We start from the raw sequence: 17,848 nt of genomic DNA on the forward strand, positions 1-17,848 counted from the left end.
TAAAGGTTACGGTTTTTATTCTAAAACCACTTACAACACGTCTATTGAGATGTGAATGGGTTTTTACGTTTAATGTTATTGTATAACAATAAAAAAATATATTTGAGTTTAATTAATGTCACAACATGCATGAAGTAATTTTAATTAAACAGTCAACAAGAGTGACACTGAAAAAAACTTAGCTCGAACTCGAATTCGGTTTACGAGCCCTGCAATTATAAACTGCACCAACACAGTGAGGGGTCACTGCTATGCCGCTGTTTCCTTTTACTAGGCTATCTCGAATGACGTTCGAAAATCCCTGAAGGCCAGGTTTTACGTACTCTATAATACTAAGTCTCATACCGCACAATGCTAGTAACTAGCAAGCAGTGATACAAAACTATGTTTAGTCAAACACCTTCCACATCACTTGCTTTGTTATTTTACATAACGTAATGTAAAATATGATTAATATCCCTAAAAAGGTTTAGTTTAAGAAATTTTCTTTAATTTAGTTTGATGACTTTAAATCCCGTCATGACGACTTTAACCTAACTTCTGCGTTACTTCTAGCCGCACATCGTAAAGACATCATAAGAAGCGCTTTTACAATCTTTTGTTCATTTTTCCATAAACAACATTCTCAGAAGGCCGCGGTTGCGTATTGGATACGGTGTACACATAGCAATCAGGAGGTTCATGGCTCGATCACCAAGATATTTGCTTAAAGCCAAGTAATGGTTCTACCCAAGTAATAGCCTAATTAGTTTCTCAATACGTATTCGGTTTATAGCGAGTATAAACGATCTTGCTTAAAATATTCCAAAACAGGTACAACGTATGAACATAAACTAGATAAAAAGTGCAGAAGAAGTTGTACCAGCGAATCTGCAAAATTAAATCTTGATACAATTGCAAATACATTTTACTTGTACAGTAGAAACTAATTCATGTACGAAACTTGGTTACTTTTGGGAAATGCCCAGAATTCTTTGCAGATTTGTTTATGCGACACATTAAACACGAATTAATGTTCTGTAACAAATAAAAGTAAACTGGTCGGAATCGGCCGCATTATATTATGTTAAATGTATCAACAAACGCAACAGAAGCGCATCTTTGCCGTCGATGTTTATCCGGCGGTTTGCGAACAACAAAGCTCAAAAACTCTCGCGAGTCTTTTGTTTATTTAATTTCAAATAGATTCTGCTAAACTTTTAAGTACGACTCAAAATTCTAATTCTATAAGTAACTGCTCTCTTAATATGGGCAGTTAGTTTGTTCTTAGTTCATTATTCGAATAAGGAATAAGAACATGTAACCAGCTTACTCTTCAATAGCTTATTAGTTTTATTCTGAAAGCCAAAGCTTATATTATGTTCTGCTTGAAATAAGACAATAATTACGTTTCATGTTATATTTTAGATGTTGCTAGATTTTAATAGCTTTCGGTATCGATGGCCTTGTAAAGAATTAATTCGATTGATGCAATTTCGTTCGCAATATTAGTACGATACTTACTTCAATGATATTTAAATATAACCTATGTAAAATTAGAAATTTAAACATGTAAAGTTTCTAGTTTTCTATATAAAAATATTGGCTATGTGTCTAAAGTTTTTAAAATTTCATAGCAAAAGTCATTTAAATGGGTGACATTTCCTTTTGAATTAAGATCTTTTACTATAATTTAAATTGCATAATTGTGTTGGTGTTGATGCAGTGCGCATTGGAGAATAATTAATAAATAAAGAATGTATTTCAAATGATAATAACATCATGCATACTTTCGTGATGAGTGCTTCGAAAATAATGTTAACGCACATTGTATACTAAAATATATATAGTATGTAATATGTTATTTTTGATAACGCATATTCTTTGACGACCCAATTACAAAACAATTTGCAAGACATATAGAAAAGAATTAAATTTGTCTTCACAATCGACTTATTTAAAAACCGTTATGTCTACTCTATTATATCCGTATAAACATATTAATTCAATTATTAGTATCTATAAAATTAAGCGAGCATTTTTGTTAATAATTTATGCAATATTTTGACACGATAATTTATGATTGTATTTGTAGTGTAATGTTAATACTGTCTATTGTTTATCACAATTTGATAAAAAGTGCTGATAGCTCAAATAAGACATATTTTATTTACATAAAAAGTTATCCGTGGTGTACAGAGGTCTTTAAATGAGTACACTTATTCGTTGTAGATGTACATTAAATTCAACGCAAATGCATACCTCCATTGGTTGTATTTGCTGCATACAAGATAAAAATCAAAGCGCCGTAGGCGCTGAAGGCCTGGGGCTAGATTTAGGGTGCTTGGTAAGAAGTGTAGTGACTAAACTGTAGTAAATGTAAACGGATCCACGCTATTTTGCTGCCAGATACAGTGTACATGTATGCTGATGTTATGAAGTTGAAGGTTTTATATGATACTCGTGCTTAATATGTTTATCTAGTTTTAAACACTTCGACCTTTAAGGTAAGGTCATTCAATGGTCAAGGTCATCATAAAATAGGTCAGTGGGAAGGTCTTGTCCAAAGTAGAGTTTAGGACAAAAATAAAGTATATCCAATCATGAACCACAACGTTAGAGCATGGTCCAGCCTTGTCAGGATGGACTAAACAGGCGAAATTGAGCAAGTATTGTAAGTTTGAAGAGGATATCTTTGATAGTCTTTGCGGAAATTGACATTTACAGACAACTAAACAAACGCGGACGCCGTCTACCTGGCTATGACAATAGCGGTGGTTTTGTTCTATAAGTCGAGCTAAAAAGGGAGATATTAATTAAGTTATGTGTGACTGGTAGACTATTTTCAGTCAATATAATGACAATCATGGCATTTTGAAAGGTAAGTGCTAATGATAATGAAATGTTTGAAAATGGTTTTGAGATCAATCTGAAGGCAGGGCAAAGTTACCAATACCATCGTAATAAATGAACAAGTACTTAGTGCTGAGATCAATTTAATGAATACAATGTTTCAACAACCTGTAGAACATGGAAAGTAATTGTTTTTAACATCAAAGCTTAATATAACTTGACATAATGAACTAACTAATAATCTAGCTCTACAAAATGATTTTAAAATGTTTGGAACAAGAATGGTATCATGCAATTTTCGTTCTTTTGTGTGAGTATTAACATATGTACTGTAAATGTACAAGGGCTAAATAACAAAGATAAATGCACTAAAAGTTTCAAATGGTTAAACAAAAAAGGTATTATAAGTCTTTTTTATACAGGAAAGTCACCTAAAACATACCTTAGCAAAAACATTAAAAAGTGGTTGGGACGGAGATATTTATCTTAGCGGACAACATACAAATAAACAAGGCATCGCTTGTCTGAGTAAAAGTCATACAGGAATAACAGTGGATTACTTGAACGTAATAATGATTGGCAGACAAGCAAGTATAGATATAAAAATACACGAAACACAATTAACATTAATGAACGTTTACGGTCCGAACATAGATAGTCGGAGAGGATTTCAATATTGTTCTTAACCCATTATTAGAGATAAAAGAAATGGAAATCTTTAAAGTACCTTCGGCTATTTCAGGTTGTATTTCATGCAGTTAAAGTTCAACTATCGAGTGATCAGTCATAAATCCTGGTTTTATGTTGCATGTTTCGATAATGTTGCAATAGACTCGCATATTTAAAAAAATATTATCTCCAAAATATTGCTGGTTTTGTGTTTGAGTGCCAGGTGTATTTTTTTTCATTATGATTAACTGTATGCCATATGTTTATGTAATTGTAGTTTTCAATTATGTTATTCAAAATGTTCTTTTTTTTAAAGTAAATAATAGCTTTTGAAAAGATACACAATATCAAACACAAATATAACAGGTAATAACCAATACAGTTTAAGATAACAAAGATGCAAATCCACACACCTTATGGGAAATACTTAAAGGCAAGATACTTAACACAACAATAAGATGCAAGTCATTTAAAACAAGAGGGCTGTTAGGCCCTAAGGCGCTCACCTGAGAGCAAAAGGTACTAGACTATTCTGGACAAATGCAAGCTGATTCATGAAGATTAGACCAAAAAAGTGACTTTCAACAAGTTTTTTTTTATATTTGATCTAGTGACCTAGTTTTTAAGCTCATATGACCCATTTTCAATCTTCGCTAAGATTTCATTGGGACAAAATAATGTTTTGACCAAGTTTCATGTAGATTGGCCAATAAATGAGGCTAATATAGCGTCAACAAGTTTTCAATAAAGCCATATAAGGACAACTGCCCCCCCCCCTTCCGGGCGGCGATATTTTTGAACGTATTTTAACCATTTTCAAACTCAGCTGAGCTATTGTTAGAATAAATGTTCTGATCAAGTTTCATGAAGATTGGATAATTATTGCGACTTCTAGTGTTAACATTACTAAATAGCCATATTAGGAAAAATGCCACGCCCCCTTGCGGCCATGTTTTAAACGGACCTAAACCATTTTCTATCTGAGCCCAGATATCATAAGTACAAATATTCTGACCAAGTTTCATAAACATTGGACCACAAATGTGACTTTTAGCGTTATAACAAGGTTTTACTATAGCCATGTAAGGAAAACTGGCCCGCCACCTGGCAGCCATGTTTTTCAACAGACCAGAACCATTTTCAAACTCATCTGAGATATGGGTTGTAGAAATGTTCTGACTAAGTTTCATGAAGATTGGACAATAAATGTGACTTCTAGAGTGTTAAAAAGGTTTTACTATACACTAAAGCTATATAAGGAAAACTGCCACGACCACTGGCGGTTATGTTTTTCATTCAACTGGAACCATTTTCGAACGCATTGAAGATTTTCTTGAGAAACATGTTTTGACGGACTAAAAATGTGACTTCTAGAGTGTTAACAAGGTTTTACTATAGCCATTTAAGGAAAAACTGGCACACCACCTGGCAGCCATGTTTTTCAACCAATTGGAACCATAATTGATTTCGTCCAAGATATCATTAGAACAAATGTTCTGACTAAGTTTCATGAAGATTGGACCATAAATTTGACTTTTACAGTGTGAACAAGTTTTACTATAGCCATAATAGGAAAACTGCCCTGCCCCCTGGCGGCCATGTTTTTCTTCCAACCGGAACCATTTTTGAGCTTGTGAAAGATTTCATTGAGACACATGTTCTGACCAAGTTTCATGATGATTAAAATGTAACTTCTAGAGTCTTAACAAGGTTTTATAATAGCCATATTAGGAAAACTGCCACGTCCCCTGGCACGCAGGTTTTTCAACGACAAGAAGCATTTTCAAACTCCTCCAAGATATTAATGGGACACATGTTTTGACCAAGTTTCATGAAGATTGGACAATAAATGTGATCTCTAAAGTGTTAACAAGGTTAATTTTGACGCTGCATGACAGACGACGCACAAAAGGCGATCACAAAAGCTCACCATGAGAAAGTTGTGCTCAGGTAAGCTAATAAAAAAAGTAACACACAAACTTGAAAATGAAGCCATAAAAGTCATTGAAGATCTTGAAAAACAGAAGAAACACAAATTATACCACCTCCATTGTAGAAGGAAATTCTTACAAAAATGAAATGTGCAGCTCCTTGAGATACACATGCATGCCAAATATCAAGTTGCTTTCTTCAATATTGCAAGAGTATTCATAAAATAAGCGATTGGGGCCACATATATTTAACCTCTGACCTTGAAGGATGACCTTGACCTGTCACCACTCAAAATGTGCAGCTTCATGAGGTACACATGCATGCCATATATCAAGTTGCTATCTTTAATATTGCAAAATTATTTATAAAATAAGCGATTTGGGCCACATATATTTGACCTCTGACCTTGAAGGATGACCTTGACTTGTCATCACTCAAAATGTGCAGCTCCATGAGATACACATGCATGCCAAATATCAAGTTGCTATCTACAATATTGCAAAAGTATTCATAAAATGAGTGATTTTGGCCACATATATTTGACCTCTGACCTTGAAGGATGACCTTGACCTTTCACCACTCAAAATGTGCAGCTTCATGAGATACACATGCATGCCAAATATGAAGTTGCTATCTTTAATATAGCAAAAGTTATTGCAAAATGTTAAAGTTCGCGTAAACAAACCAACTGACCAATAGACAGGGCAGAAACAATATGTCCCCCACTACTATAGTGGGGGACATAAAAATTATAATAGTAGGTATTTATCACACACACCTCAATGGCATAATACTTTGAGCACGGGCACAGCATGTTAAACACAATGAAAACAATACAAAATACTGTACAACATTTTAAAACGTAGAAACAAACACAAAACTATACACTGACTAGTAGTTAATGGCAAAGACATAACAAATCAAAGTCAAATAATAGAAGAAGCCTATTTGTCGAAACACTATAAACGAAAGAATGTTGAAAATTTACTTTACACTTAAGCTATATAAGGAAAACTGCCACGACCACTGGCGGCCATGTTTTTCATTCAACTGGAACCATTTTCAAACTCGTTAAAGATTTTACTGGGAAACATGTTGTGAGGGACTAAAAATGTGACTTCTAGAGTGTTAAGAAGGTTTTACTGTAGTCATTTAAGGAAAAACTGCCTCGCCACCTGGCAGCCATGTTTTTCAACCAATTGGAACCATATTCGAACTCGTTTAAGATATCATTAGAACAAATGTTCTGACTAAGTTTCTTGAAGTTTGGACAATAAATTTGACTTCTACAGTGTGAACAAGTTTTACTATAGCCATAATAGGAAAACTGCCCCGCCCCCTGGCGGCCATGTTTTTCTTCCAACCGGAATCATTTTTGAACTTGTCAAATATTTTATTGGAACACATGTTCCGACCAAGTTTCATGATGATTGGACAAAAAATATAACTTCTAGAGTCTTAAACAAGGTTTTATAATAGCCATATTAGGAAAACTGCCACACCCCCTGGCACGCAGGTTTTTCAATGACAAGAAGCATTTTCAAACTCGTCCAAGATATTAATGTGACACATGTTCTGACCAAGTTTCATGAAGATTGGACAATAAATGTGACCTCTAAAGTGTTAACAAGGTAAATGTTGACGCTGCACCACAGACGACACACAAAAGGCGATCACAAAAGCTCACCATGAGCACGTTGTGCTCAGGTAAGCTAAAAAAAAAAGAAACACACAAACTTGAAAATGAAGCCATAAAAGTCATTGAAGCACTTGAAAAACAGATGCATAAAAGAAACACAAATTATACCACCTCCATTGAAGAAGGAAATTTTTACACACAAAAAAATAGAAGGAATTTATCACACACACCTCAATGGCATATTACTTTGAGCATGGGCACAGCATGTTGAACACAATGAAAACAATACAAAATACTGTGCAAACATTTTAAAACCTAGTAGCAAACACAAAACTATACACAGACTAGTAGTTAATGGCAAAGACATAACAAATAAAAGTCAAATAATAGAAGAAGCCTATTTTGCGAAACACTATAAACGAAAGAATGTTGAAAATAACAACCTCTTTAAAATAACACATCATGCTTTAAAGGAAGTGGAATAACAAGTATGTGAAGGATTACAAACTGAATATGAATATTGACAAGCTCGTTAAGAAATGCCAAATAACAAAAGTCCGGAATCTGATTGCATCACTATTGAGTGTTATAAAATATTTTGGAACAATATTTTAACACATTTAACATTTTCACTAAATTATTCATATAACAACGGAGGAGTAACCACTCAAAAAGCAAAGTGCTAATGATAATGAAATGTTTATAAATTGTACCGAGATCAATCTAAATGAAGGCAGGGCAGAGTTACCAACACATCGAAAACTAGGCAAAAGCGTTCTTGAGTTATCATCCGAAAATCATTTTACTATTTCGGGTCACCGTGACCTTGACCTTTGACCTTGTGACCTCAAAATCAATAGGGATCATCTGCGAGTCATGATCAATCTACCTGTGAAGTTTCATGATCCTAGGCATATGCGTTCTTGAGTTATCATCTGAAAACCATTTTACTATTTCGGGTCACCGTGACCTTGACCTTTGACCTAGTGACCTCAAAATCAATAGGGGTCATCTGCGAGTCATGATCAATCTACCCATGAAGTTTCATGATCCTAGGCGTATGCATTCTTGAGTTATCATCCGGAAACCATTTTACTATTTCGGGTCACCGTGACCTTGACCTTTGACCTAAAAATCAATAGGGGTCATCTGCGAGTCATGATCAATCTACCCATGAAGTTTCATGATCCTAGGCGTATGCGTTCTTGAGTTATCATTCAAAAACCATTTTACTATTTCGGGTCACCGTAACCTTGACCTAGTGACCTCAAAATCAATAGGGGTCATCTGCGAGTCATGATCAATGAACCTATGAAGTTTCATGATCCTAGGCCCAAGCGTTCTTGAGTTATCATCTGACAACCACCTGGTGGATGGACCGACAGACCAACAGACCGACATACCGACCGACATGAGTAAAGCAATATACCCCCTCTTCTTCGAAGGGAGGCATAAAAATGAACAAGTATTTAGTGCTGAGATGAATTTAATGAACACAATGCATTAACAACTTGTAGAACATGGAAGTTGATGGTTTTAAACATCAAAGCTTAATATAACTTTGCATAATGAAGTATTAACTAATAATCTAGTTCTACAAAATGATTTTTAAATGTTTGGAACAAGAATAGTATCATGTAATTCTCTGTCTTTTGAATGAATATTAACATATGTATTGTAAATGTAAAAGGGCTAAATAACAAAGGCAAACGCACTTAAATTTTCAAATGGTTAAGACGAAAAATAGTCTTTTACAGGAAAATCACCTTTACATATTAGCAGTTGAAAATAACACCCTTTTAATAAATAGACATCATGCTTTAATTGAAGGGAACACAAAATAATTTTATGTGTCTGCACTTCCAGCTTGTTAAGTGAACAATCAATCGTGTCACATGTTATCTCACATGATGACTCGAATAAAAAGCCTCAGAAATGAAGAGGAGCAAAATACAAGTGTACAATTTGAGTATTGAGCCTTATTCTTTAATCAACCATAATCTAATCTAGAAGTAAAAGTGCACTTTTGCTTTTCATAGATAAACTTTCAAAAGGACTTTTCGGCACTACAACAATGGATCATGTCAAGTTTCTTGCTGATCACATGAATAAACTAACCATTTATAAGAATGGACAACTGTATGTCAGGTATTAAATATAACATGCTACCAAACAAATTTATTGACTGTGGATTGCAATCAACATCCTCAAATATGCACCAAGTCATTGATTATGTTACAAGACGAAGTATTCTTATGGATCATATAAGAGAAACCAGTAGCATACATGATGAATTAGAAGAATTTAAGTTAGGAGTTCCAGATTTAATCAATGGAAAGTCGTGTACTCAATGAATGATTTTCTGTTTACAAGATCAAGCTTGTTTTTAATTTTATAACTTCTAATTTTATAACTGAAAGATCCTTTGCATTTATACAAGGTCGAGTCTTTTCCTGTACCTATAAATGCTACATCACATGATCTGTAGATGAAACTCAAATATTAAATTTCCCTGCTTTCTTATTGATAACTAATGAGTGGCTAAACCCAATTAAACTGAATGTGTAGGGTCCAGCCTCAAGTATTGTAAAAATAATTTTGCCTAATCACTTCTTCATGTTGTATATTGGCAATCTTTGCAAATGTCAAAATCAAGAAATTATATGCGTAATTTCAGGTATGTTAAATGCCATTATACCTACAGCAAACACAACTATATTTAAAACCCTATGAATACATGTATACATATCCAGGTGACATCAAATTAACAAAATCAAATTATTTTTTTGCCCAGTTTTTAAGACTTGTTACTTGAAAAAGAACAAGGGCTGTTTATAAAAAATGCAAGCCCCCCATATGGGCTGTCAGTTGTAATGGCAGCTATTGTGTGAATACGTTTTTTGTCACTGAGGTGGTGGTGGAGGTGGTGATGGTTTCATGATACCAGGCGTAAGCCTTCTTGAGTTATCATCTGGAAACCATTTTCCTATTTCCAGTAAACCACTTTACTGTCTCGTTTCACTGTGACCTTTGATTTAGTGACCTGAAAATCAATAAGAGTCATCTGCCAGTTATGATCAATGCCCCTATGAAGTTTCATGATCCCAGGCATAAGGCAAAGCTTTCTTGAGTTATCATTTGGAAACCATTTTGCTATTTCCATTCAACCATTTTACTGTTTCAGGTCACTGTGACCTTGACCTTTGACCTATTGACCTGAAAATCAGTTGGGGTCATCTGCTGGTCATGACCAATGTCCCTATTAAGTTTCATGATCCTAGGCGTAAGCATTCTGGAGTTATCATTTAAAAACCATTTTCCTATTTCCAGTCACTATGACCTTCACCTGTGACCATTGACCTCAAAATCAATAGTTGGTCATCTGCCAGTCATGATCAATGTACGTGTGAAGTTTCATGATCCTAGGCCTAAGCGTTCTTGAGTTATCATCAGACAATCATGTGGTGGACGGACGGACAGACCAACACACCAACATGTGCAAAGCAATATCCCCCTTCTTTGAAGGGGGGCATAACTAGGAGAAGTAGGAGCTTGTTGTAAAATGTATGAAAAAGTAGGAGATTTATAAAAAAAAACACTAGGGAAAACATGGTAAACTAGGAATGCTGAATAATGTCATGTCTATGTATAACAGTTTACTGAAGTTTCACTGAAAGTACTTCCGATCCTTTTAATTGCAGCCTTAAGTTTGTTTTTCGCTCTGCAAAGAAAGATTCTGGATCCAATACTTCTTCAAGTTCTTGTGGAAGGGCAGCCATTAATAATTGTGAAGGAATTGCCCTCACAGAGTCATCACTGAGGAGAAGTTCTGTAACGTCATCTTGTGCACAGGCACTAATTACTGTAAGTGTCACATGTACAGTTGGTGGTTCGACTTTCTGGAAAAATAAGGAAATATTTCATATGGTAATACAAACATTACTTTTCAAGGATAAGGCAGCATCAGACATTAACAAAACAATAGAAGTTGTTTGTTTGTTTTAACGTCGCATTGACACGTTTAATGGCTATATGGCGCCTTTTCCCGCTTGTCATGGTGGTGAAAGACCCAAGGTCCCCTTGAGCATTTCATGATCGGGCACTTGGGTGGAAGTTTTTTGTCACTGTGACCTTGACCTTTGACCTAGTGACCTGAAAATCAATAGGGGTCATCTGCCAGTCATGATCAATGTACCTATGAAGTTTCATGATCCTAGCCATAAGCGTTCTTGAGTTGTCATCCAGAATCAATAGGGGTCATCTGTAAGTCATGATCTATCTACCTATCAAGTTTCATGATCCTAGGAATAAGCGTTCTTCAGTTATCAACCAGAAACCATTTTACTATTGGGGTCACCGTGACCTTGACCTTTGACCTAGTGACCTGAAAATCAATAAGGGTCATCTGCGAGTCATGATCAATGTACCTATGAAGTTTCATGATCCTAGGCATAAGCGTTCTTGAATTATCATTCGAAAACCATTTCACTATTTTGGGTCACTGTGACCTTTGATCTAGTGACCTGAAAATCAATAGGGGTCATCGGCCAGCCATTATCAATCTAACTACGAAGTTTCATGATTCTAGGCATAAGCGTTCTTGAGTTATCATCTGGAAACCATTTTACCATTTCGGGTCACTGTGACCTGGACCTTTGACCTAGTGACCTGAAAGTCAATAGGGGATATCTGCAAGTTATGATCAATCTACATATTAAGTTTCATGATCCTAGGCCATAGTGTTCTTGAGTTATCATCCGGAAACCATTTTACTATTTCGGGTCACTGTGACCTTGACCTTTGACCTAGTGACCTGAATATCAATAGGGGTCATTTGCGAGTCATGATCAATCTACCTAAGCGTTCTTGAGTTATCATGTGGAAACCATTTTACTATTTCGGGTCACTATGACCTTGACCTTTGACTTAGAGACCTCAAAATCAATAGGGGTCATCTGCGAGTCAAGATCAATGTACCTATGAAGTTTCATGATCCTAGATTCAAGTGTTCTTGAGTTATCATTCGGAAACCACCTGGTGGACGGACCGACCGACCGACAGACATGTGCAAAGCAATATACAATGTACCCCTCTTCTTAGAAGGGGGGCATAAAAATTCAACTCCCAGAGCGAGGATGGAACCTACATCTGCGAGAGGCAAGTGATCTAAAGTCAGCCACACAATGTCGAACGCTTCTTAAATTGAATTAAATTAAATCGTGATAATCTTGTGTAGAATCAGATTGATTTTTTATAAGAATACTAATTAATTTTTATGTCTAGACAGAGCAACTCGGGGATTTCAAAAAATTTTGGGGAAGGTACTGGATGGATTCTTTCAAATGGGAAGGAATGTGTTGTGAAATCTAGAATTTGGGAAAAACCTAAATAGAACATACTTTTACTCAGGAACAAGATACCTTTAGTAGGCCTTTTACATTGGCTTTTAAAGTTTTATACAATAACAACAGGTGACATTTAGCATTGACTTGACATAGACTAGAAAAGTGTCCATAGGACACGGGTGCCTCCCTTCACAGCTTATTATTTACATGATTAGCAAAAATCTTACAAGTCTTAAGTCTCTCATATTAAAAGCAACATAAATTAACCAAGGGCCATAAATGTTACATGGCGCGAATCTTCACATGATGAGCAACAAGCCTATTAAGTTTCGGGACTGTAGGAATAAACTCTTTTAAGTATAATTCTACTAAGTCAGGGGTTACAACTCTGCTTTACCAATTGAAACAAAACTAAATAAAACTCAGATGCACAACTTCACATAGTGAGCAATAATGCTAAAAAGTTTCAAGACAGTGACTGTAGGTCTTTTCTTTCTTGAAGTGTCAAGACTGTACGCCTTATACTTTAATAGATATGCGCAAACTTTATTAAGTATAATTTTACTAAGTCGAGAGCCATTACTCTGCTTTTAGATATTGAAATCAAATGAAAAACCACAGGTGCACAAATTTACATGTTAAGCAATAAGTGTAGATATGCATATCACAAACTTTTTTCAGACGCACGGAAGAACAGCAAACAGACGGACATGGTTTTTTTTTTTTGGGGGGGGGGGGGCACAAAAATAGGCAACTTGTCATGGTGTTCTGCCCACCATTAGTGCATCTTAGCTGAATTATTTGAAAAATCCTTAAAGTATGCAGTCAAAATGTTTACTTACAGTAACTGAAGTTGTGTAGGTAGAATTGAAGCTGGTTTCAGTTGTGTACTTTGTTTGGTAAGTGTGTATTGTCAAATAAGTGATTTTGACGAAATCCCCAGTTCTGACGTTTTTGTTAGTGTTTCTCCACAAAGCCACTTTTACTCTGTCCACCGTTTCATCCTGTATGTAAATTGTTCTCATCTTTGTCGGACTTTTCGACTTTCCTACCAGGATGTCGCGCTCTGCTTCGTCCTGTATAACATGATTACATACATATTGAGTTATTAGCAAAATGACAACAGCTGACAGTAATGGTGTGCATGACTTGAAGGATATACAACATGCTGACCAATATTCCTGTTAAGTTGCATGTCTTTAGCTCAAGCATTTTGGAGGTTCACGCGACGCAGCATTTTTGGACAGACACACCCACAGACAAGTTTCATTAAGAATGGACAATAAATGTAGCCTCTAGAGTGTAAACAAGGTTAATGTTGACGCTGCATGATTCATGACAGACAAATGGCGATCACAATAGCTCACCATGAGTATGTTGTGCTCAGATGAGCTAAAAATGGAGTGTAAAAGGGTTAAGATTAGTAATTACGAGCTGTTTTTATGGAGCGTTAATTGTATAAGGCCTAACGAAAAATTATGTTTATTTCCGGTTACCCGATCGACCGTCAAGAGCTTACCCGTGACTGCAATTCTTTTATCAAAAAATCGCGAGTGGACAACAACGATATTGTTTGACACTATTTGGTCCCTATGTAGATCTTTAAAGGCCTGAACTTTAAACCACGCCGCTATCTTTGAAAATGGCCGACTGCTCAAGCGTAGTGGCTTGACAAGAAGGCAGAGCTGCCATTATCTTCCACCATTTTGGAATTCAGGGTAGGGGAAAAAAATCCAATGACACGGCACAGTCATGTTTATATCTAAAACAACCTGACTTGTTTTAAAATGTTAATACACCAGTGTGAAACAGAACTTGATTATCACAAGAAGGTCAGTATCGGTAATATCTTGATTTGTTTTGTGCGGTAACCTCCAGTGTGAAACAGTACTTGATTATCACAAAATGGTCAGCATCTGTAATACCTTGATTTGTTTTGTTCGTAACTTTGATTTATATTATTTGAATCATGTTGGTACAATATGAGTACGAACATCTAATAATTCCGAACATTTTCGATCCAAATATAAAAAAATATCCGAACCTACTGACCCTCATTGTTTTGAGTGTGTAACCGGAAACATACATGTTTTTGTGTTCGGTGTAAGGTAAATGTGCTAGTTACAAATGCATAAAATCACCATCCAAAATATGGCAGATGACTATTTTGTAACCATGTTTGAACAGGTTTAACATGTTGGTGCATATTTATACAGTAATCTACTATGTAATTTTGTATGGAACACATTAGGGGACTTAAATAAAATGAGCGCCATCGCAATAATTAGACATGTTTTGCAACCAATTCCAAAGGTATTATAAGTACACTGTATTATGTGAATTTGGAATTAGACATCAAACTGGGAATGGACATTGTGTTGTTGATATTCTAAAACAAAACTGTTCCTTTCATGTATTGAATTTATGTTTGTAATGATTTATTTCAACTTCAAGCTTGATAAGTAATAGGATATTGCTTATTAAGCTTTAAGTTCATTTTAATTGTAGTTTTCAACTGTGTGTGGCATGGACAGTTTCATTTTATGAAAATTAAAAAAAAAACAAGATGCGTTTGTGAAACACAATGTCCCCCTATATGACGTTTGACTTTGAAGGATGACCTTGACCTTATGAAGGATGACCTTGACCTTTCACCACTCAAAATATGCAGCTCCATGAGATACACATGCATGCCAAGTATCAAGTTGCTATATTCAATATTGCAAAAGTATTCATAAAATAAGCGATTTGGGCCACATATATTTGACATCTGACCTTGAAGGATGACCTTGACCTTGACCTTTCACCACTCAAAATGTGCAGCTCCATGAGATGCACATGCATGCCAAATATCAAGTTGCTATCTTCAATATTGCAAAAGTATTTATAAAATAAGCGATTTGGGCCACATATATTTGACCTCTGACCTTGAAGGATGACCTTGACCTTTCACCACTCAAAATGTGCAGCTCCATGAGATACACATGCATGCCAAATATCAAGTTGCTATCTTCAATATTGCAAAAGTATTCATAAAATGAGCAATTTTGGCCATATATATTTGACCTTTGACCTTGAAGGATGACCTTGACCTTTCACCACTCAAATGTGCAGCTTCATGAGATACACATGTATGCCAAATATGAAGTTGCTATCTTCAATATAGAAAAAGTTATTGCAAAATGTTAAAGTTGGCGCAGACAGACCAACAGACAGGGCAAAAACAATATGTCCCCCACTACTTAAGTGGGAGACATAACAAACAGTTTTGTAAAAAAAAACATTTTAAATGATGCTATTATATATGAAAGTATCTATTTTAATTATTATTTGTTAAACTAAATCAATACAACATGTAAAACTGCATATCATGCACTGTTGAAAAAACAATATAGTCCCATATTGATGTCCTATTCCAACTCCACAAAATACTGTGTTATTAGGAAGTATAATTAAATTAGGTTTACAACTGAGAAAACTAGAGCTTTGTCACAGACGTGATAAAAACCCCCACATGCTGTATGGACACAGAATGTTTTGCATGTTGCCTTCACAAAAGCACCTTGATGAATGTTGAAAAACGCACTAAGTGACCCTGTGACCTAGTTTTTGACCTGGCATGACCCACATTCGAACTTCAGTCTTGGATTCCACTCGACTGATGATCGAGTTATGATTTTTGCGTCTGTCGAGTTAAAATTCCAAGCCAGTAGCCCGATCGTATAAGTGCTTTTTTCGTGTTTGAACTTAGTTACATGGCCGAAATAGCTTCCTATTGTTATAGCTTCCTCGGCATTCCAGAAATTGTTTGTTCGGTACCGATTGTGCCCAGGTTTTTATTTATTGATTTTTGATTGGCTGGTGATGGCCATACATGAACGATAACTGACGAAAAGTCCTTGCTACTTTCCTAAAAGCTTACAATGTCCACCATCTTAAAATATTTTAAGTGATCGATTTGCAAAGTAAAGCACTGCACTATCAGCTTAACATATTGAAAAGCAAATGCTAACAATATTATCTATTTATTACGGATTTTCTAAGAAATTTGTTTTCATTGTCTGAAATTAAACGATATGCACATTTACTTCATGTGCAAAACACATACATCTTTCTGGCATTCTTTTTTTGGATACAGTGTTTTTCGTCGATGTTAATTATTTTATTTTTTATTTTCGACTTTCTTTATAACATTTTCTATACAATGACGAATGCAGATGCGGTGATACGAATGGTCTGGTTTATACTATTTTGCATTGTATCCTTGAGTTACCAGTTTCAGTTGATGTGTAACAAATAGTTGACAATATCAGATTAAAAAATACATATTAACCCTTTGCATGATGGGAAATTTGTCGTCTGCTGAAATGTTGTCTGCTGAATTTCTAAAATTAGCATTTTCTTTGATTTTTTTCAAAGAATATTATCAGAATAGCAAATAGTTTGGATCCTGATGGACGTTCTGTGGCGTCTCATCTGGATCCAAACTGTTTGCAAAGGCCTTCAAAATTCGGTTCCCGCACTGAAAGGGTTAACCAGTAATTGCAACTAGAAAGATAAAGGGCTCTGCCCTTTATTGTGGTTGGGGACGTGCGACACTTGACCCTCAGTCTTATTTTCCAGATTTCACATTTGGGACAATTGACACCCCTGCTATAGAAGCCTATTCAGAAGTAAATCGGTAATCTCCATTGGGCACTCATTGAGTAGATGCTTATTGAACAGTGTAGTAAGTTGATCTCTCTAGACACTTTCACTAGTATTATTACCGGATGGATTGGATTAGGTCCAAGACTAACATATTTACAAATGTTACAGAACTATAACTCTAATTCGGGCTAGTAAGAATTGATTCGGGCTATTGAAATTTCCAAGCTGGTAGTCTGATCAAGCTAGTGCCTCAAAAAAATAATGCCAAGACTGGAACTTGGCCTAGACATCATATAGATACAACTTATGATTAAGTTTGGTGAAGATTGTATGAAAACTACTTGAATTTGAGATCATACAACATGCTGTATGTGACCCCGTGAACTCGTTTTTTGACCCGGCATGACCCATATTCGAACTTGACCTAGACATCTAGATAAAATTTCTGACCAAGTTTGTTGAAGATCGGATGAAAACAATTCGAGTCAGAGAGTGGACAACCAATACAGATCAGATGGACAGACAGACAAGACACCTATATACCCCCTTTAACTTCGTTTGTGGGGGTATAATGAAATTATAAGCCAATGAAAAGAAGTAATATAAATACCTGAATTACTTTCCCGCAAACAGTTGTTTTGGTTTTTGGAGGTGACCTTAGTGCTTCTCTCAATGAAACCATAGGAGCCGCTGGTGGATTGACAAGAGCCTTACCCTCTTGTACTCTGCTGTCAGGGACTTCAATTTCTTGTGTTGGGAACAGTCTAGATGTTCGGGTTAG

The 17,848-nt window shown here is 35.6% G+C and overlaps 2 protein-coding genes and 1 long non-coding RNA gene across 3 annotated transcripts in view; all 3 read right to left on the reverse strand.

Annotated features, from left to right (window-relative positions):
• Positions 1-683, reverse strand: part of LOC127869944 (low-density lipoprotein receptor-related protein 4-like) — a 171,796-nt gene extending 171,113 nt beyond the window's left edge. Inside the window, exon 1 of the mRNA XM_052412603.1 lies at positions 662-683. Within this exon, the coding sequence (XP_052268563.1) occupies positions 662-683 (22 nt within the window). The remainder of the gene's footprint in view (positions 1-661) is intronic.
• Positions 684-2,958: 2,275 nt separating this feature from the next.
• Positions 2,959-5,145, reverse strand: LOC127868287 (uncharacterized). Its single transcript, XR_008044063.1, has 2 exons — positions 4,927-5,145; positions 2,959-4,605 (listed from the first exon to the last, which is right to left on the reverse strand). It is a non-coding gene; the product is annotated as an uncharacterized LOC127868287 (long non-coding RNA).
• A 2,282-nt stretch (positions 5,146-7,427) lies between these two features.
• LOC127868280 (serine/threonine-protein kinase Chk1-like) overlaps positions 7,428-17,848 on the reverse strand; it is a 141,802-nt gene continuing 131,381 nt past the window's right edge. Inside the window, exons 13-14 of the mRNA XM_052409912.1 lie at positions 8,064-8,187; positions 7,428-7,918 (exon numbers count right to left, since the gene is read on the reverse strand). The gene's annotated coding sequence lies outside the window, so the exon portion shown is untranslated. The remainder of the gene's footprint in view (positions 7,919-8,063; positions 8,188-17,848) is intronic.

The sequence above is a fragment of the Dreissena polymorpha genome, chromosome 2 (assembly GCF_020536995.1).
Source record: "Dreissena polymorpha isolate Duluth1 chromosome 2, UMN_Dpol_1.0, whole genome shotgun sequence".
Taxonomy (NCBI): domain Eukaryota; kingdom Metazoa; phylum Mollusca; class Bivalvia; order Myida; family Dreissenidae; genus Dreissena; species Dreissena polymorpha.